Genomic DNA, 22071 nt, shown 5'->3' on the forward strand with positions numbered 1-22071 from the left:
GCCTACTGCCATGCTAGGCCCCAAGTTAGCTTCCCCATGTGCAGGTCTGCTAGGTTCTCAGTCTTCAGCCCTCAGTCTCTAGCACTATGTCCTCATTCTCCAGTCGTATTAGGTCTGCTGTTTCCAGCACTAGTTGGCTCTCAGTCCCTAGCCCAGGTGGGTCATCAGGCTCCTGCCCAGCTAGGCTGAGAGTTACCAGTTTCTCCTGTAGGTTCAGCGCTCTACTGCTCTCCTAGCTCTCAGTTCCACTGTTAGGTCCGTCGCAGGTTCAGAGTCAGTTTCCCTGACAGGTTCAGAGTCACTTTCCATGTCAGGCCCAAAGTTATCAGCACTAGGTTCCCAGGCCTCAGCTGTTCTAGTTTTGCTGTCTTCGGCTCTAGTCGGCCCTCAGTTAGTCCGCAGCCTCATTCGGCAAGCAGTCAGCTCCCTCAGTGCTACATGCCAAACCTCCTGCCATAGTTCTAGGCCTTGGGTCCCACCATACCTGGCTTGCAGTCCTTAGTCATAAGCTGAAATCACACAGAGAGACGAACAGCGTCAATTTTCGCTCGAGAGTAGAGGGCCTCAATTCACATACACTGCGTAGCGTATGACAATTTAATTGGCATGATAATCAATAATAAACTGTTGTATTTGTTATGTTCGTTATGTAGCCCTAGTGAATTATTGTTCTGTGTTCCTTTTGACTCACCTTATATGTCCTATGGGAGCCACCGTACCTTCCTGCTAAACAGTTATGTTAGCTTACGAAAGTGAGTTGAGTTGTAGCTAGTACACCCGAGTAGTTTATAAAGAATTTAGCTTGTCTCGTCTACATAACAATATTCTCTCTTGAAATCCTTGAGCTCCCCAGCAGTAGCCTGCCTAGGCTATATGCCTATGATCTAAATCAACACAGGTAAGCTACAATTGTTTTAAAATATGTAGCCTTAACTTACAACCAAATACAAGTCTACTTAGCATAGGGAAGATCATAACAATTCCTCTAATTCATTTTCTACAAACGACCCATGCAATTGGCAGCATCTCCTTATTTTACCAGTATTGCTCCGCGTAGACGCAAGGAAAATAACTTGCATTCCAAATTGATGCGCCATGACGCCGTAGACTCCCTTGACGCTCGAGGCCCATCTGTTTTCTCGCCTTCACTCCTGTACAATCTAATTCAAGCATGTACAGTGCCTTCAGAACATATTTACATCCCTTGACTTTTCCCACATTTAGTTATTTCAGACTGAATTTAAAATGTATTAAATGTGAATGTTTTGTCACAACATTTGTCAATGTTTTGTCACTTTACACAATACCCCATAATGCCAAAGTGGAATTCTGTTTTTTGAAATTCTTACAAATGAATTAAAAATGAAAAGCTGAAATGTCTTGAGTCAATAAATATTCAACGCCTTTGCTATGGCAAGCCTAAATAAGTTAATGAGTGCAAATGTGCTAAACAAGTCACATAATAAGTTGCATAATAGTGTTTAACATGATTTTTGAATGACTACCTCATCTCTGTACCCCAACCATACAATGTCAACAACCAACTTGACAGAGCTTGAAGATTATTAAAAAGAATACAGGGCAAATATCAGAGATTCAGAGTGTTTAATAGTCACATTTGCAGGTGTGATTGCAGGGTAGAGTGAAAATAGTAGGCTTCAAGTTCCAACATGCAGGAATAAGTTAAATAAAATAATGGTAATAAAAAACAACAATAGAAATAGCATTATATACATAATAATTCACAATGGCAGTGATGAATAAATAAATGTCCATTGGTGTGGAGTGCAGAGTAAAGACTGTTGAGGTGGTGGGGTGGAATGACCATAGTGGAAGCAGCAGCAGGAAACATTGACAGAAATAAAAACAATACACTTTTTTTTTTTTTTTTAAGTAATAATATACATATTAACAACTACAACTGTGATGAATGTCGTTGGGGTGGGGGCAGAGTAAAAGTCTGTTGGGGGATGGGGGGTGGAAAGTCCATAGGGGGACGAGCATGGGGAGGGGGAAGCAGGTAGCTGACTAGTGGTGGCTATATCAGCAGCCTGATGATCTGAGGGTAGAAACTATTGGCCAGTCTTTCAGTTTTTGCCATGATGCTCCTGTACTGTCCGCGTCTGAGTGATTGAAGCAAGGAGAACAAGGCATGACTGGGGTCCCTGATGATTTTCTTGGCCTTCCTGCGACACCTGGTGTTGTAGTTGTCCTGTAGGGCAGGCAGTGTGCACCCAATGGTGCGTTCGGCTGCATGTATCACCCTCTGAAGAGCCTTGTGGTCGGCAGCGGTGGAGTTGCCGTACCAGGCTGTGATGCAGCCCAACAGTATGCTCTCGATACCCTGCTCCTTGTCGAACGCTGTGAGTGCCCTTGTGGACAGGCCAAATTTGACCATCTCCATGGCTCTCACATGCTGGTTTTCTATCTTGAAATATTGTGCGTCCATTGAACATAACATCTACATATGGAATCAGATGTGTCCATGTGTGTGTGTGTGTGGTGATGACAAAGTGTATAGTATTGGGCTTCAACATCAAGTTCTGACAGGACAACACTATAGCGGGCAGATCTTACTAGTGGGTAAGGCATATCCAGCCAATCGCTCAGACGAGCTCCAGGTAGCCGATTTTGCAGTCCGGATTAGCGTTACACTCCTCGAAAGCGGCAGCTCTAGCCTTTAGCTCAGTACAGATGTTGCCTGTAATCCATGGGATCCATGGGATATGTACGTAAGGTCACTGTGAAGACATCGTCGATGCACTTATTAATGAAGTCGGTGACTGATGTGGTAAACTCTTTGATAGCATCGGATGAAAAATGGAACATATTTCAGTCTGTGCTAGCGAAACAGTCCTGTAGCTTAGCAACTGCTTCAACATATCACTTTTGTGTTGAGCGCGTCAATGGCACTTCCTGTTTGAGTTTTTGCTTGTAAGCAAAACACCAGTCTCAACGTCAACAGTGAAGAGGCGACTCCATGATGCTGGCCTTCTAGGCAGAGTTGCAAAGAAAAAGCCATATCTCATACTGGCCAATAAAAATAAAAGATTAAGATGGGCAAAAGAACACAGACACTAGACAGAGGAACTCTGCCTAGAAAACCAGCATCCCGGAGTCGCCTCTTCACTGTTGACATTGAGACTGGTGTTTTGCGGTTATTATTAGGATGTATGAGGCGTCTGTTTCTCAAACTAGACTTGTCAAATGTACTTGTCCTCTTGCTCAGTTGTGCACCGGGGCCTCCCACTCCTCTTTCTATTCTGGTTAGAGCCAGTTTGCGCTGTTCTGTGAAGGGAGTAGTACACAGCGTTGTACGAGATCTTCAGTTTCTTGACAATTTCTCGCATGGAAAAGCCTTCATTTCTCAGAACAAGAATAGACTGACGAGTTTCATTTTGAGCCTGTAATCGAACCCACAATTGCTAACGCTCTAGATACTCAACTAGTCTAAAGAAGGCCAGTTTTATTGCTTCTTTAATAAGCACAACAGTTTTCAGCTGTGCTAACATAATTGCAAAAGGGTTTTCCAATGATCAATTAGCCTTTTAAAATGATAAACGTGGATTCGTGTAAGGGGTGCGTACTGGCGACAGAGAAGTCAGGCGCAGGAGAGCAAAAACTGTGTTACAACGGCGCAGTTTAATAATAAATATCACCGTAAACAGAACAATCAATACAATGGGTACAAAACCCGTCGCATACCAGAATAACGTGCACAAGCACTTACAATAAACAATTCCGGACAAGGACATGGGGGGAACAGAGGGTTAAATACACAACATGTAATGATGGTATTGAAACCAGGTGTGTGGAAGACAAAACAAATGGAAAGTGAAAAGTGGATCGATGATGGCTAGAAGACCGCCGAACGCCGCCCGAACAAGGAGAGGAACCAACTTCTGCGGAAGTCGTGACAATTAGCTAACACAATGTGCCATTGGAACACAGGAGTGATGGTTGCTGATAATGGGCCTTTGTACGCCTATGCAGATCTTCCATAAAAAATCTGCAGTTTCCAGCTACAATAGTCATTTACAACATTAACAATGTCTATACTGTATTTCTGATCAATTTGATGTTATTTTAATGGACAAAAAAGTAGCTTTTCTTTCAAAAACAAGGATATTTCTAAGTGGACCCCAATCTTTTGAACGGTAGTGTATATATAGTAGAATTGGTCAGGAGCCTGTAAAACAGCTTCTAATCGTTGCAGCGCCATTCTCAAAATGCAGCTACTTTGCTGTTATTCTGGCTGCACTGTTTGACGTGGCTGTGTTAGGCATAGTTGGCTAGCTAGCAAGCAAGGGATAAGAACATTGCCAGCCAGCATGGCAACGGAATATTTAGAACAAACTTCTAGGTCGTGTCCTTAGGTATAGAACAAAAAGACTTCACGACTGGGTCGCATCTCTGGCAACCTTACCAACAGAATGAATGACCAGCTGGCTTGGGTAGCAACCCTAGATTTGTGTTGGGACATTATCTTGTGGAAGGATGAAATAACATTTTAATTAAAATATGTCAATCATTATTTGAATACATTGGTAACCCATTGTACAAAAGTAACACTACCCCCCCCCCCCCCAATTTGAATTGATGAAATAGGTTGGTCAAAGGTTGACATGCAGAGCCACCAGTTTACATTAACTTGTCCAGTGATTTATTTTGTACGCGTATAGAAAGTTTGCATAGAAAATGCAGTGCGTTTCTATTGAAATGATAATGCCCTCAAATCCAGTGTTTGGAGGATATATTGGAACGGTTTTCTGGCCCTTGACTAACAGCTGTGCCAATATATCCTCCGAACACTGGGTTCTTGGGCCTTATCACTAAAATGAAAACACAGGATATTGTCGCATCTATTTTCTATGCAAACTTTCTATGCAAACTTTCAAAACGTCTACAAAATATATCACTGGAGAAGTTAATAGAAACATAGCTAGTGTCACATGGTACTGGTGGCTCTGCATGTCAACCTTTGAAAAAGCTATTTCATCAATTCAAATGGGGGGGGATTGTGTTACTTTTATATAACGGGTTACCAACATATTCAAATTGGGGGGGTGTTACCATATGGTTGTGATATAACCAATTAGATCCCAGCAACTACATTTCTGATTAGTCAGGAGACAATACAAAATAAAAAATTATTATTATAAAAAAAAWTTTTTTTATTTGAATCCAGCCTGACTGGGTGGGTCAATGTTCAATCAGATAAAATAAAATGTGTAGTTTTATTGGTCACATACACATATTTAGCAGATGTTATTGCTGGTGTAAAGAAATGCTTGTGGAGCCATAAGTAGAGCTGTCTGTCGGCGCCATCTTGATCAATCTAGCAGGCACTCTGCCCAGACGTGTCCTGCCGTGGCTTTGCCTCTAAGTTTGTGTCATAAACATTTACATTTTCTGCTAGTTTCTTTTTTATGAGAAATTTGACTTAAATGAAATGATAAATGATTCACAGATTAATTCCATTAGTATGATCTAGAGCTATTTTAGGCTGGCGCTAGCGCGGGGCTATTGTGAAACACATCATTTGGCAATTTCAGCTTGTAAAAACTGTCACTCTGGCATCTTCCACCTCTTGCACCAGGTTCAGCAATTTACCTGTCTAATACACAGTTCAGACGCCGAATTTATGGCGAGTTAAACTGAATAGAAATTGATAGCGGGCTGGCATGGTTAAGAGCTTGGCTTGACATACCGATCGATTTCATACAACTGCTCAACACTGCAACAGACTTCATCGTTGGGTTGAATTCAGGCGTGACAGCGACCTCTCACAGAAGTCCTCCACCTACGAAACCTAGCCCATGATTGTGCTTCTGTTGTGGGTGTGGTAGAGAAGCAACCTTTATTTGCATGCAATTAACATACTGTATATTAACATACAGTGCCTTCAAAAAGTATTCACACCCCTTGACTATTCCACATTTCGTTGTGTTACAGCCTGAATTTAAAATGGACACAATAACCCATAATGTCAAAGTGGAATGATGTTTTTTGACATTTTTGTAAATTAATTAAAAATGAAAAGCTGAAATGTCTTGAGTCAATATGTTTTCAACTCCTTTGCCTTTTGTTATGGCACGGCTAAATAAGTTCAGGAGTAAACATTTGCTTTACAAGTCACATAATACGTTGCATGGATTCACTTTGTGTGCAATAATAGTATTTAACATGATTTTTGAATGACTACCTCATCTCTGTACCCCACATATACAATTATCTGTAAGGTCCCTCAGTCCAGCAGTAAATTCCAAACACAGATTCAACCACAAAGACCAGGCATACTTTCCAATGCCTCGCAAAGAAGGTCAAATATTGCTATATGGGTATGAATTAAAAAAAAGCAGACAATGAATATCCCTTTGAGCATGGTGAAGTTATTAATTAGACAAACAAAGAGGTGTAATGGGTTCGCACCGACGTCCTCGATGCACTTATTGATAAAGCCAGTGACTGATGTGGTGTACTCCTCAATGCCATCGGAAGAATCCTGGAACATATTCCAGTATGTGCTAGCAAAACAGTCCTGTAGCTTGCTTCATCTGACCACTTTTTTATTGACCGAGTCACTTGTGCTTTCTGCTTTAGTTTTTGCTTGTAAGCAGGAATCAGGAAGTTATAATTATGGTCAGATTTGCCAAATGGAGGTGCGAGGGAGAGCTTTGTATGTGTCTCTGTGTGTGGAGTAAAGGTGGTCTATAGTTTTTTCCCTCTGGTTGCACATTTAACATGCTGGTAGAAAATAGGTAAGAACGGATTTAAGTTTCCCTGCATTAAAGTCCCCGGCCACTATGCGCGCCGCCTCTGGTTTAGAGTTTTCCTGTTTGCTTATGACCGTATACAGCTCATTTAGTGCGGTCTTAGTGCCAGCATCGGTTTTTGGTGGTAAATAGACAGCTACGAAGAATATAGTTGAAAACTCTCTTGGTAAATAGTGTGGTCTACAGCTTAGCATGAGATACTCTACCTCAGGCGAGCTAAACCTCGGGACTTCCTCAGATATCGTGCACCAGCTGTTGCTTACAAATATACATAGACTGCTACTCCATGTCTTACCAGAGGCTACTGTTCTATCCTGCCGATACAGTGTATAACCCGCCAGCTGTATGTTATTCATGTTGTCGTTCAGCCACGACTCATAAAACATAAAATATTACAGTTTTTAATGTCCCGTTGGTAGGATATACGTGCTTGTAGTTCGTCTATTTTATTATCCAATGATTGTACGTTGGCTAATAGGACTGATGGTAAAAGCAAATTCCCCACTTGCCACCGGATGCTTACAAGGCACCCTGACCTTCGTCCTCGATATCTCCGTCTCTTTCTCCTGTGAATGACGGAGATGAGGGACTTGTTGGGTGTCTGGAGTAAATCCCTCTCATCTGACTCGTTAAAGAAAAAATGGTCTTTCAATACGAGGTGAGTAATCACTGTCCTGATTTCTAGAAGTTCTTTTCGGTCATAAGAGACGGTGGCAGAAAAATTAAGAAAAAAATAAGTTACAAATAATGCGAAAAAACACACACAATAGCACAATTGGTTAGGAAACGGCAGTCATTCTCTCTGGCGCCATCTGTTCCATGTCTGAGGGCAACAGTGAGGGCTGTTACCTTCAAGTAGACTTTGGTTTTGCTGGGGTGTTGAGGATGGCGAATGGGCGTAATCATCTGCCTCTGGTTCCACAGAGCCAAAGGTTGCATGTTTGAATCCAGCAATAGAAAGTTGTTTTTGATATTTTAGTTTTAAGCCTATGCCAAACCTTAACCCTTACCTTAACCATTCAGACGTAATGCCTAACTTTAAGAATTCGGAGTTAATGCCTAAACTTAATATTAGAAAGATAGAGAAGTAACCAAATACTTTGACATTTTACGTTTATTGGAACAACTTTGAAATTTTACGTTTAAAAAACATGGATGAAGACCTAATTCTGACATGATACAGAGCTTGTTGCGCATACTCCCTTAAAATACCTTTGCTTACCAAAGAGAAAAAAGGAGGCAATATTACTGTTTGTCCCTCTTGAGACGCCGTAGCCAGTTCTTCCTCAAAAAAAGTACAAATGTGTACAAGATAACTTTGTCATACATTTTCACCAAGGAGGTCTTAGTTGCGCACTTTTACATCTAACTAAGATGTTTGGTGTAGTATTTCTCATGCGATTTTTTTTAAATGAAAACTAGTTTTGTTGACGACAACAAACACTTAATTGAGGAATCCCTGCTGTTGACCAATCACCGACGAAGGGGAGTAGACTTCGGCTACACGAATTTCGACAAGGCTCAACAAAAAAATGCAATGTGGTCGAACAGCCCCCCCCAAGAAATATGTCGAACACTACAACGAACAAAATGTCACAATATATAAGCAAACTGTTTTGACTGGGAAGCATACGGTAAGCTTTAGTGGGGACCCACCAAAATCAGCCCTTAATGCAAACGCAGAGATGGGGCATGGATTTTGTCAGCAGTGATCATGGCACAATGTCTATGTTAAGAAAAATATCTGCTCACTGTTCTGCTGCTCTCCAAACGTGATCTTTTAACAAATCTTTATCACTGAAGTTTTATTGAAATATCACGTTTATGAGCAGCAAAACAGTGAGCGGACATTCCCATTTTATCTATGTATATGGGACATTCTTTAAGAAAACTCAGGTCATTTTTTGGGATGTGTGTAAAATCCCATCCATGAACAACCTGGTATCAGAGCATTTCGTATTATTCTGTACTTAAATCCGGGACTCAACATTTAGTATATGTTACATTTTTATATGGTATATATTAATTTGTGGATGTCCTATCACCCATTTTATATATGTTACGGATTACAATTTGTATTATATAAATTTGCAAAACGTACAATATGTTACGAATTTCTAAAACTTAGCTAGCTGGCTAATGCTAACGTTAGCTAGCTGGCTAATGTTAGCTAGGCTAGGGGTTAAGTTTAGGAGTTAGGTTAAAGGGTTAGCTAAAAGGGAAAGGGTTAGCTAAAATGGTTAGGAAAAGAGTTAGCTAACATGCTAAGTAGTTGCAAAGTAATTAAAAAGTTGTAAGTAGTTGAAAAGTTGCTAATTGGGTAAAATGCTAAAGTAGTGTGATGAGATTTGAACTCACAACCTTTGGAATACTAGACATTCGTGTTATACACCTACCCATCCATCCTGACAAACCAGCCTAAAGTAACCGTCTGTCTTATGTAACCATACCAAACATAACATATCATACTAATTTGAGTGTCCAGGATTTACTTTTACTATGTTATGTCTACTCTGAGGCCAGGCTTACTATTGCTATTATCCATTACTTTATGCCATTTAATTTAGTAAATAAGAATTTGTTCTCAACTGCTTGCCTAGTTAAATAAAGGTTAAATAAAGGTTAAATAAAAGTAAATACAAAATAAAATAATACAACGTTTCAACAGGGTACAACATTGGTGCATGGTGATGTCTTTCAAGTGAGCTGTCATATTGAAAAGGAAATAGACATTCCTAAAATGTGTCAATTCATGATCCAATCAACATTGTATTATTTTTCTTCCCATGATATCAACAACCTATAGATATATGACCCGGGATGCCCTCAACTAAATGTATTCAGTGTTGCGTGGAAACCCCATGAATTGTGCTGTGATGTCACGGAAGGCCCCTTACTGTAGCCAGTGTAGTGTATGTAGCATATAAAGACACGAGAGGAAGTGGCTCTGAGAGTCCACATCTGAATCTGACAGAGTCAAGATGGCACTAAAGCTGCAGCTTTGTTTCCTAGTCTTGTTTGTAAGGGGTGAGTAGGCTACTTCTCTGAAAGTAATTGTTTCTGAGACAATGAAGTACAAAGTACCCAGGCAGGGTACATGTATACAATACAGCTTGACAGAGTTATATGCCTGATCTGTTTTGATCACAACTTTGAAATGACATTCAATGTTTTTGTTGTAAGATATCACAAATCAATGTTTGCTGTATTCGTATTTGTATATATGTTTTATATTTTATACGTTTCCTTACTAATTCTTTACATCTGTGTCAGATCAATTAGAATGGAACTGCTTTTTTCTTGACTGATGCTGTGATGCATTTACAAGGGGGCCCGAAATGATTGACACCCTTGCTATACTGAGCTATATTGTATGCTCAATGGGTTTCAAGTCCGGAGACTGAGATGGCCACTGTAAAATGTTGATTTTGTGGCCAATTAACCATTTCTTTGTGTTTTTTGATGAGTGCTTGGGGGTTATTGTGTTGCTGGAAGATCCACTTTTGGCCAAGTTTCATCTTCCTGGCAAAGGCAACCAGGTTTTTGGCTAAAATGTACTGGTACTTGGTAAAGTTAATAAGAACAGCACTTTGCCGTGGTATATTGGCTATATACCACACCCCTCCGGGCCTTATGACTAAAATAACCATCTTGTAACCAGACTGAAAGTTGTGACAACACAAAAATAATAGACATGATCAAATGCTCTGAGGATTGTATCACAATGAAAATGTGTACTTATTGCTTTGTTGTGGTCTTGTTTAAATATGTTTGGCGGCTGACATTGAAATGATTGTCTTTGAATGACTAGACAAATGCTATCAATTTGAAAACCATCCGATATGATTAAAAAGTCACCAAATTGTGACTTTTTAATCATATAGGATGGTTTTCAAATTGATAGCATTTGTCTAGTCATTCAGTTTATTCGGAATTGTCAAAAAGGAAGACTCAGCATACTGCAATACATGCTCTAAGAGTGTTTATTATCACAACGTTTCAACCATTAGGTGGTCATCAGCTCTCATTTGGATTCAAATACCTAATTAAATAATTCACCTTGAATTCAATCATTGCAGACAGGTCTAAAATTCATTATGGGTAATTATAAAATACACTAATTCCATGGACCCCCATAGACCACCCACATGGAATTTATTTTGTTCAGTCGGTGCTATATACAGCATGACCCTATCATAAGGGGATATTCTGCTAGCCCACACAATGTATGAAAACAGTTAACCTTTAAAACATTACAAGCCCACCAACAACATCGGTGTAAATTTGCCCCCACAGTTAATTTTTCCAAATAAAGTAGGCCTATCACTAGTCATCATACCAGTAGCATAGGAAAAAGGAACACATGACGCTCACACAGACAGTGTGAAGAAAACCACAAACCCCTTGCTTTCTCTTTTACACCCCTCATGTTTTCGGTGACTGTCCACACTATATTTGATTTCCTGTCAGTCGCAGTAGAGAAGGTTGGCTGCATAATCTGTAGGTGTACGTGCAGCGGAAATGCACCCCCCTCATGTTGTTTGTCACACCTCCCATAACCTCAAGCCTGACAATGGTAGCTCGACCTCCTTCAGTTTCCCCTGTAGCCCCCAGTGGTAGAGTCTGAGACCAGGGGAAGACCGAGAAGTAGGACAGTGTTGTGAGTCAGAGCTATGAGAAATGAAGGGTCTGACTCAGGTCTTATCCAGTTCATTTACACTGCCCACTTATTCATCTGTCTACGACCCCTAAATCTTCTCTTTATGATTGCTTTTCAATACAGTCCATCCATGATCATATTATGTTCATGGCATACTGTGCATGTGTAAGAAAGAGGAAAGGGCTGTTGAAAGGTAAGGTGAACTTGAAATCATGTGTGGTGGTTAATTTTAGTATTATCAAATGAGGAGAGACAAACTTATCACACAAGTCAGAGTTATACTTAAACTAAATCTTTATTCACATATTTATAAGGAAAGCATGTCACACTACACCCACAAGTGAATGATGTGAGTGCTCTACAATAACGATGGCTGGTCGTCGAATCACTCTTAGATGATTCATTGAGAGCCCCGACACAAAGAATACAACACCTTTTTATAGCAAAGATACACCCCCTTAGTCTACATGACAAACAAAAGATGTGTGGAATGGGTCACAAGGTTGGGATTCCTATGAAAGATACTAATAATTCACAGCAGACAGTATCTGCTGTTAAGACTGTTCTCATTGTGTAGAAACCAGGGCCTGGCTCCCAAAACAAGGTTCCTCTCATAATTATCCATACTGGAGTCATCTCTACCCTGGTACCTCCCAGCACACAAACACCAACTCATGCTATGGAATGCGGCCTTGTTAGGTTTATCACCTAACGTATTGTATATCTTCTGTCAGCGTTAAGCCCCCAGAGGCCCAATCTCAGTTCACACAGACACAATAGAGTTCTAAAAAAAAAACTATTCAGTTGCATAAAACAACCATTTGATGCAATAACAGTATTTATAACATAATCTTGTAATTTTGCTCTCACACATGTTGGAACCTTCCATCATGTCAATCAAAGTATGTCCTATACTAAATCATTGGTATTTGCCATTGCAGGATCCATTGCAGTGCAAAATTTGACCGTGATGGAGGGTGAGACACTAACCATGAAGTGTCACATTAGAAATGCCGAAGGGAGCCACGTGGAATGGAATAATCCTGATGGGCATGTTATGTTTTTTAATAACCAGAAGGGTGAGGATCTTATAATACCACCTATAGATATTTATTATGATGTATTTTATATACTAAAACAAAGCAGTATCTTAATTTGAAAGTACACTGGATGCCCAGTAAATGAGCCATACAGGATTTTATTTTATTAATGTCGACAGCTGATTCAAATCAAAATAAAATTGTATTTGTCACGTGTTGAATACAACGGGTGTAGACTTTACTGTGAAATGCTGTCTAGAATGATAATAGTTGTACATGATACAAGTAAAAATGTTTGTTCCTACTCATATTGTAACATCTTTGTTCGAATCTAAAGTAGTTGAGTTATATTGTGACATGCCTCCTCTCTCCCCCATCTTCACTAACAGCCCTGAAGGACAAGCGCTACAAGATAAACTTGTCTGACTCCGTTTTTTCAGTCAGTGTGTCTGATGTCACCTTCAAAGATGGAGGCCTCTACACATGTTTACATTACATTCACAAAGTGCATGTAGTGAAGTTGGTTAATGTGACAGTTTTGGGTAAGTGTAACATATTGTAATAGCACTGTTTTATAGGGATTAAGAAAGCACACAGCCTTCCCCTTAATTTAGTAGAATATTCATATTGGCACAGGAGGTAGAGTGCTTGGCTTATTCCCACTTCCAACTAATTATGTTGGAACCAAAAATCATAACATCACTCTTTTTGTCATTGTCAAGGTAAGCCAAAATTGGAGATAACAGAACACAATGGAAAGACTGCCATAAAATGTTCTGCAGTGGGAAATGGCCATCCTCCCAAAATCTCATGGCTGTTGGAGAGTGGGTTAGAAATGTATGGTAAGTGTCCTTCATTCTAGATTTATTTAATAGATTTTATGACGCCAAAATGACAAAGGATTATGTTACGAGACCACCTAGCTAGCATACTGATTTTGATACACTCGCTAATTCTGGGGCCCTAGGCCTAGCTAAAGGGTCTGTAGGTCTGTAACCTGATTTGATGTGTGCATTAATGTGAAAAGGTGTTGAATGCATGTGCTCCAGGACTTAAAACTTAAAGTTCAGGGCCAGCTCTGTCTTGACTCCTTGGTCGGCCAGCCCAAGTGATTTATGTAAACAAAAACGGTGCATGACCAACAAATAATAGTATACACAAAAAAGAAAAGAAAAACACAGTGTTGGATTAGAAAGTAAAAGTGCAATATGTGCCACGTAAAAAAGCTAATGTCTAAGTTCCTTGCTCAGAACATGAGAACATATGAAAGCTGGTGGTTCCTTTTAACATGAGTCTTCAATATTCCCAGTTAAGATGTTTTAGGTTGTAGTTATTATAGGAATTATAGGACTATTTCTCTATACCATTTGTATATCATATACCTTTGACTATTGGATTATTGCCAACCTAATCTCGGGAGTTGATAGGCTTGAAGTCATAAACAGTGCTGTGCTTCAAGCATTGCAAAGAGCTGCTGGCAGACGCAGGAAAGTGCTGTTTGAATGAATGCTTACGAGCCTGCTGCTGCCTACCACCGCTCAGTCAGACTGCTCTATCAAATATAAAATCATATAATTAAGTCTAATATAATAAACACACAGAAATACGAGCCTTAGGTCATTAATATAGTAAAATCCGGAAACCTATAATTTTGAAAACAAAACGTTTATTCTTTCAGTGAAATACGGAGTCGTTACGTATTTTATCGAACGGGTGGCAACCCTAAGTCTAAATATTGCTGTTACATTGCACAACCTTCAAGCGAACAGGTAGCCTAGTGGTTAGAGTGTTGGACTAGTAACTGAAAGGTTGCAAGATTGAATCCCCAAGCTGACAAGGTAAAAATCTGTCGTTCTGCCCCTGAACAAGGCAGTTAACCCACTGTTCCTAGGTCGTCATTGAAAATAATATTTTGTTCTTAACTGACTTTTGCCTAGTTGACTTGCCTTGCCTAGACTTGCCCATATTTTTTTTAATGTCATAATTATGTAAAATTCTGGCTAATTAATTACGGTCTTTGTTAGGAAGAAATGGTCTTCACACAGTTCGCAGCGAGCCAGGCGGCCCAAACTGCTGCATATACCCTGACACTGCTTGCACTGAACGCAAGAGAAGTGACACAATTTCCCTCGTTAATATTGCCTGCTAACAATAATTTCTTTTAACTAAATATGCAGGTTTAAAAATATATAGTTGTGTGATGATTTCAAGAAAGGCATTGATGTTTATGGTTAGGTACATTGGTGCAGCAATTGTGCTTTTTTCGTGAATGCGCTTTTGTTAAATCATCACCCATTTGGCGAAGTAGGCTGTGATTCGATGATAAATTAACAGGCACCACATTGATTATATGCAACACAGGACAAGCTAGTTAAACAAGTAATATCAACAATGTGTAGTTAACTAGTGATTATGTTAAGATTGATTGTTTTTTATCAGATAAGATTAATTCTAGCTAGCAATTTACCTTGGCTCCTTGCTGCACTCGCGTAACAGATGGTCAACCTGCCACGCAGTCTGAAGTCAAATCACGCACCCCCAAGTACTTCTCTGCATCTGCCACCACAACATCTATTTTCTGTGACTTACGTTCCATCTCTGCGGTATAGTTGATAACCATTGCTATGAACGCTAAGAAGCCAACCTTACTGAAACATAGATCACTCATTGGCCTATCCCTTGTCTTTATCATCACCATGTCCATCAATGCAAAGTTCGGGCTCCGAGCTCCTTACAACCCCTTCCATTTTTCCTCCAGAACTCGAAACTGGCATCCGGCTCACTCTGTTTGATCTTGACACAAATCTTCCTCGACATACCCTCTCCCTTGTTATTGCTAGCTTCAACAGATAGAAACCCATCCTCTGCCTCCCTCAGCTTTTTCAACCTCCTTTCTTTCCCTCCAATCCTCCTCCCTTAACCAATTACCGACTTCTTCTGAAAATATTCAACTTTTCCAATCCGAAACCTCTTTTTAGCTTACTCGAGAGACCTGCTAAGCCCTGTACTCCCTCCACTTTAAACTCGAACTATCGCCAGTTCATAAAAAATCTATGCAGCTATCAAATTGTTTAGAATCGATTGCCACACCTTTGCACAACCAACACTTAACAAGACTTCATGTCAGAGCACACCCCCTGACCCAGTTGCTACTGCTACCTGGGGATGGAGTGTGGAAGGGGTAGTGTAGTGTCTAATTGTGCTCCAAAGAACTAAACTACCTAACCTATTCCATAACAATTAGGAAAAGTGAAGAGTCAAACTGAATTGTGTAGTCCTATATTAGTATTGTGGCGATCCTAGCTATATGAGTCACGTTTCCCTACATTGGTGTCAGAAGTGCAATGACGGCTGTGAGGCTATCGGAACGCTCGGCCAGGAGTATGAAGGGTTAGCGGTAGGTTGAAGCACAGAAATGTGCCTTTCTGTTCGGAGGGGGCAGTGTCGCAATCTTTGCTATATGAGCCACATTACAATTTCCCACCAAGTGGATTAACCATGTTGGCACGATGTGTAGGGTGTTTGCCTTTCATGCCACTAACCTGGGTTCGCTTCCCTGCCCTGTCATTCACTACTGTATTTGACAAATAATAACAGCCATTGTCGTGGCTTGCGGGAATTATAAATATAAGACAAGTGAAAAATATAATAGGAAACGACTTGGAGTAGGAGACTGAGAATTGTGATGTGATATTTAAAATAAAATAAATAAAAAAGGAAATGCCTTAAAATGGTTTAGACTTCCCCTGCGAAACCAAATCCCACACACATTCCCCTTTATCTCTTCCAAAATAAAGGGAAGTGAAATTTCTGTATTTTCCCTGTAAAGTGCAGGTCAGCTATTATACGGATGATGGTTGTTGACGTTCTTTTACATATTCAGTTTTTACACTTTCAGTCAAAAGTTAATTGAACCTTTCTGCTGTTATTTAGCTCAGCCTCAGTCCCAGTATCTGTTGGACAAAAACACATATTCCTCCCTGGATATCTTGTATGTTCAGTCCTACAAGAGGAGAGTCACGTTGAAATGCATTGTTCGCCATCCAGCCTTACACAATTCATCCCTGATGAATTTTGTGAAAATTGGACAGAATCGTAAGTACTACGTTTATTGTTCACTCTTTTGACCTTTGATTTGATTAGTTGTCGAGATGGCATCCACACTATGGGAGGTTGAATTTATAAGGGTATGATCAATGACAATACATAAAGCGCAGATTACCTCCTTGAGAGTAAACTGGAAATATCCAACAAAGAATTAAAAAAGCAAGTCTACCTTATTTTTAAATGTAGTTCTGTTTGCAATGGTCTATTTGAGGAACATTGAAATGAAAGTGTTTACTTTTGTGGTTTCAGTGCACAGTTACACTGTTGGTACTTTCCTCACTTTAAAATATGCCATGAGAACGCCACACTAGGGTATCTTGATCACACAAACATCATAATGTGATTTACTCTCTCTGTAGGGAGGAATACACTGACATCCCAATTTCACATTTCTACAAAAAATATTCAGATAGATCATATTATTCACTACAAGTTTTTTGAACTGCACTATAACTATATATACAAGCACTTCATAATAGTGACCAAAAGTCTTAGCAAGATACAATTGTCATTTGTGAACATGGTTTGAATTGTACAGCAACTGAAATTCCCTTTTATCTTATAGCCACTGAGGAATCACACTCCACTACGAGAGCCTCTCATTTGCTCAGTACAGGTCTAACAGAGGTACCAACAACAACAGTCTCCCATTGGCATAGTACACAGGTGTCATCAGAAACACAAACAGCTACAGCCTTAGATTGGCCAAATACAGAGGGATCACCAGCGTCAACCCCTGACTTACAGCTCAGCACTCACAGTAAGTAACAAATATTAATATTCATTATTAAAAACAAACTATACGACTTCCTGATCGTTTTGACATGACAAGACTGATAATGCATATACGGAAGAACAGAACAGCCATGGTGCCTTGAGGTTGAATCTACACATCTTTTGTGAATTGGTTTTTATGTTATATCCCTATTCTAAAATTGATTAAACCGCTTTTTCCCCCCCATCAATGTCATAATGACAAAGCAAAAAAAGGTTATAAGAAATTGTTGCTAATTTATACAAAATCAACTGATATTATATTTACATGCAGTACCAGTCAAAAGTTTGGACGTACCTTCTTATTCCAGGGTTTTTCTTTATTTTTACTATTTACTACATTGTAGAATAATAGTGAAGAGATCAAAACTATGAAATAACACATATGGAATCATGTAGTAACCAAAAAAGTGTTTTTAACAAATCAAAATATATTTTATATCTTAGATTCTTCAAAGTAGCCACCCTTTGCCTTGATGACAGCTCTTGGCATTCTATCAACCAGCTTCATGAGGGGCAGCAGGTAGCCTAGTGGTTAGAGCTTTGGGCCATTTACCGAAAGGTTGCTAGATCAAATCCCCGAGCTGACAAGGTAAAAACCTGTAGTTCCGCCCCTGAACAAGGCCGTAAAACCACTTTTCCTAGGCCGTCATTGTAAATAAGAATTTGTTCTTAACTGACATGCCTAGTTAAATAAAGGTTAAAAAAAAAAGAGTCACCTGGAACGCATTTCATTTAACAGGTGTGCCTTGTTAAAAGTTAATTTGTGGAATTTCTTTCCATCTTAATGCGTTTGAGCCAATCAGTAGGGGTGGTATACAGAATATAGAATACCAAGTCCATATTATGGCAAGAACAGCTCAAATAAGCAAAGATAAACGACAGTCCATCATTACTTTAAAACATGAAGGTCAGTCAATCCGGAAAATGTCAAGAACTTTGAAAGTTTCTTCAAGTGCAGCCGCAAAAACCATCAAGCGCTATGATGAAACTGGCTCTCATGAGGACCGCCATTCGCCATTGGCAAGGAAAACCCAGAGTTACCTCTGCTGCAGAGGATACGTTCATTAGAGTTACCAGCATCAGATTGCAGGCCAAATAAATGCTTCACAAAGTTCAAGTAACGGACACATCTGAACATACACTGTTCAGAGGAGACTTCATGAATCAGGCTTTCATGGTCAAATTCCTGCAAAGAAACCACTACTAAAGGACACCAATATGAAGAAGAGACTTGCTTGGGCCAAGAAACACGAGCAATGGACATTGGTGGAAATCTGTCCTTTGGCCTGATGAAGGTTCTCCCATCTCCACAGAGGAATTCTAGAGCTCTGTCAAAGTGACCATCGGGTTCTTGGTCACCTCCCTGACCAAGGCCCTTCTCGCTCGATTGCTCAGTTTGGCTGGGCGGCCAGCTCTAGAAAGAGTCTTGGTGGTAACAAACTTCTTCCATTTAAGAATGGTGGATGGAGGCCACTGTGTTCTTGGGGACTTTGAATTCTGCAAAAAAGTTTGGTACACCTCCCCAGATCTGTGCCTCGACAAAATCCTGTCTCAGAGCTCTACGGACAATTCCTTCGACCTCATGGCTTGGTTTTTGCTCTGACGTGCACTGTCAACTGTGGGACCTTATATAGACAGGTGTGTGCCTTTACAAATAATGTCCAATCAATTGAATTTACCACAGGTGGACTCCAATCAAGTTGTAGAAACATCTCAAGGATGATCAATGGAAAAGGGATGCACCTGAGCTCAATTTCAAGTCTCATAACAAAGGGTCTTATGTATATTACCTTATACTTATGTAAATAAGGTAATTCTGTTTTGACAGATTTCATACATTTGAAAAAAATTATAAAAACCTGTTTTCACTTTGTCATTATGGGGTATTGTGTTTAGATAGATGAGGGGGAAAAAATATTTTAATCAATTTTAGAACAAGGCTTTAATGTAACAAAATGTGGAATAAGTCAAGGGGTCTGAATACTTTCCGAATGCACTGTATGTCCTCAATAGTAAATCTCAGTAAAAGTTTCAGGCAGAACTTCGGCTTGTGCTTTTATTTGTAGTTAATTTAAGGTACCGGTAATTTGTAAATTGTTGTTATACATATTGACTTGAATTATTACATTTTCATCTGTGGTACAATCAGTGAGTGAAAATGACATACACTGTAATGGGGCGGCATGTAAAATGTACAATAAATGATTTTTTTCATTCAGGTCAGCCAGTGTTCGAAGCTACAGGGTACACACTTGCTAATGACAGGACTAATCATAGCTAGCATTGTATGGGAAGAAATTTAAGTATCCTCGCCAGCTAGGCTTAATAGTTACTCAGTAGGCTGCTTCTCCACCTAGTGGTGACTCTCCATCACTACAGATGAGTCTCATACCAGCATCCAATAGTATTTTATTAGTTCCAATTCAATTGAATCACTATCATTTTATCCACAAATACACTCCATATCCTCCCGAATAATGTGACTGTACTGTCTAGATCAGCTGTCATTCATTCCCCTGCAATTCCCTGTAGATTGGTCGTCAGTGTCCCAGACAACAGAGAACACACCTCATAATGGCACAGGACACAACTCCAGCAATGCTAAAGGTAAGACAGTCTTAATATTTTTCTAAGTGCATACAGATCCGGTTAAGTGAGTCATGTTCAGGTGCTGTATAAGCCAGACATGGATGTAAGGCTACAGTACAAGAGGCTAAAGTTGCACTGATGGTCTCATTCACAGGAAGCTTTGTCAATGATACGGAGACGCAGAAAGGAACTGGAGGAAGTGCGCTGTTGCTTATCTTCCTTGTGACATGCCTCATCCTTGGTCTGCTTGTGGTTGTTTCGCTCTTCGTGATCAAGCTGAGGAGGGCTCACATACTCTGGAAGAAAGGTAACCAGAGACCAGGACACCTCTCACTGTTTAGGATCTTCTCATGACTTGACATGTTTGGTCATCTTTACCTATCATCTTTGGTTTATGGCAGGTGTGCACAACTCTAGTCCTCAACTGGAATTTTGCTCCTGTTGGTTGTCCTTTCTCCCTGGCACTTGGATCAGTTGATATTAACCAAACACATAGACCTGCTGCCCTCAAGGACTTGAGTTGTGCGCCCTGATTTATGGCTTATATGTATGCCTGCCACTAAATCTGAAACTTTTAACAAGTAATTATTCTGAAATTATCATAGTTTTGATCATTACAGAAAATGAAGACTCGGATCAATCTGTGGAAAGCAACAGATCAAAATCAAGCAATGAAGAGAAACAATCTCGAGGAAGAAGGGGCAACGGTAATAATTTACATCCTACAATGTGTGATTTCTTGGACATGCCATATAAAATAAAGACTGCAGCCAATGAAACAACACAATGACAAAAAAAGCCCAATTATAAGGCCTATGTCTAATACGTGCTCAAATGGTAGTACATTTTATATGTTCCACATGGTAAAAATGCCTGTTTTTCTAGGACTCTTTAACATCAGATTCACAAAGTATGTCATTGAGGAACCCATGGCAACAGAGACGATGACAACAACAAACACCAAAACAGAAGAGGATCCTGAAATTCAAGTCATCCCACAGACAAATGGAGCAATCCAAAGCCCTCAGATCAAGGAGAGGGAACTGTAACATTTTCCAGTGTTATCATATAGAGAATTTACATTGAATCATAAAAGTCATCATAAGCACAAAGATGTTACACCATATTTTGGGATGGAATATTGTTTTAAAACATGCACTTTGATATGGTGGATTATTCTGTGTGTACACAGGCTCATAAGCTGCTATTATGTATAATTTCATTATCAAAGTTTATTTTTATACTGAAAAACAATGAAGAATATACAACATAAGGATATGGATTTCTCTCTGTAAATATTGTATAAAAGTGTGTAAATACAATACAATCTTATCACAAACTGTCTTTGTTTTGGTGATTTCTCTATTGGGCCACATTGCTTTAAATAACAAATACCATCAACTGCCTCCTGCCAGTTGAATGCTTGGCTAGAACAAAACATGCACCCTCCTGGGGGTCTCCTAAAATGAGTTTAAGAGAAATACTGTTGTAAGCTACCGAGGGAAACCGTTTTGTACTTCACAAATAAATTGACTGGAAAATGGTGTGCTACACTGTGGTATGTGTAACAAATAGTCAACACAAGCTGTTTCAACTGTTTGCAACTGAACCATTTCATGCAAAATCAAAGATTGTTGTATTTATTGTATTGACCCCACAATAGTATATGCATTGGTTGAAGCTCAATGTTAAATTCAAATCTCCCTACTATCATAACTAAGTCAATTTGACACCAATGTCGATGACAATGTGCAAATCAACTTGATCAGAGGTACACAACACTCCCCTTTCTCTTGTATTATGTATTACATTATAGACATTACATGCAAATATGTATTACATTATAGCAACCGATAGACACAATCATATAACCAGGGCTAAACAATTAATAAGATTGTCATAATTTGTCTACCACAAATGATTGCCAAGAAAGAAAAAAAGTGTTGTAGGTCAAAAACATCCGCAAAGGCGAGAAAGTAAGATTTAGTCCAATATTGGACTAGCTAGCCTAGTGTTGGCTAGACAGCTAACTGTAGCGCTGGCTAGCTAGCATTATTGTTGGGCCTACCATCTAGGCTAGCTAGTTACTGTCTACAGAATATACTTTCCATGCAATCTGTTT

General features: G+C 39.6%; 1 protein-coding gene across 6 annotated transcripts; it reads left to right on the top strand.

Moving 5' to 3' along the window:
• Positions 1 to 810: 810 nt before the first annotated feature.
• On the top strand, positions 811 to 21289 carry LOC111981615 (cytotoxic and regulatory T-cell molecule). Of its 6 annotated transcripts, none has more exons than XM_024012983.2 (10): positions 811 to 898; positions 12378 to 12515; positions 12866 to 13018; positions 13199 to 13318; positions 16410 to 16571; positions 17149 to 17343; positions 19893 to 19967; positions 20104 to 20256; positions 20555 to 20656; positions 20835 to 21289. In XM_024012983.2, exons 2-10 carry the CDS (start codon positions 12407 to 12409, stop codon positions 20996 to 20998), a joined length of 1233 nt encoding a protein of 410 aa, XP_023868751.1. In that variant the 5' UTR covers positions 811 to 898; positions 12378 to 12406; the 3' UTR covers positions 20999 to 21289. The 6 variants fall into 6 exon arrangements, with proteins under 6 accessions (XP_023868751.1, XP_070305450.1, XP_023868749.1 ...); XM_070449349.1 differs by lacking the exon at positions 811 to 898 and adding an exon at positions 8208 to 8410 and having other exon boundaries at positions 12917 to 13018; XM_024012981.2 differs by lacking the exon at positions 811 to 898 and adding an exon at positions 8321 to 8410.
• The last annotated feature ends 782 nt before the right edge of the window (positions 21290 to 22071 follow it).

This window comes from Salvelinus sp. IW2-2015, linkage group LG20 (assembly GCF_002910315.2).
Source record: "Salvelinus sp. IW2-2015 linkage group LG20, ASM291031v2, whole genome shotgun sequence".
In the NCBI taxonomy this organism is placed as follows: Eukaryota; Metazoa; Chordata; class Actinopteri; order Salmoniformes; family Salmonidae; genus Salvelinus; species Salvelinus sp. IW2-2015.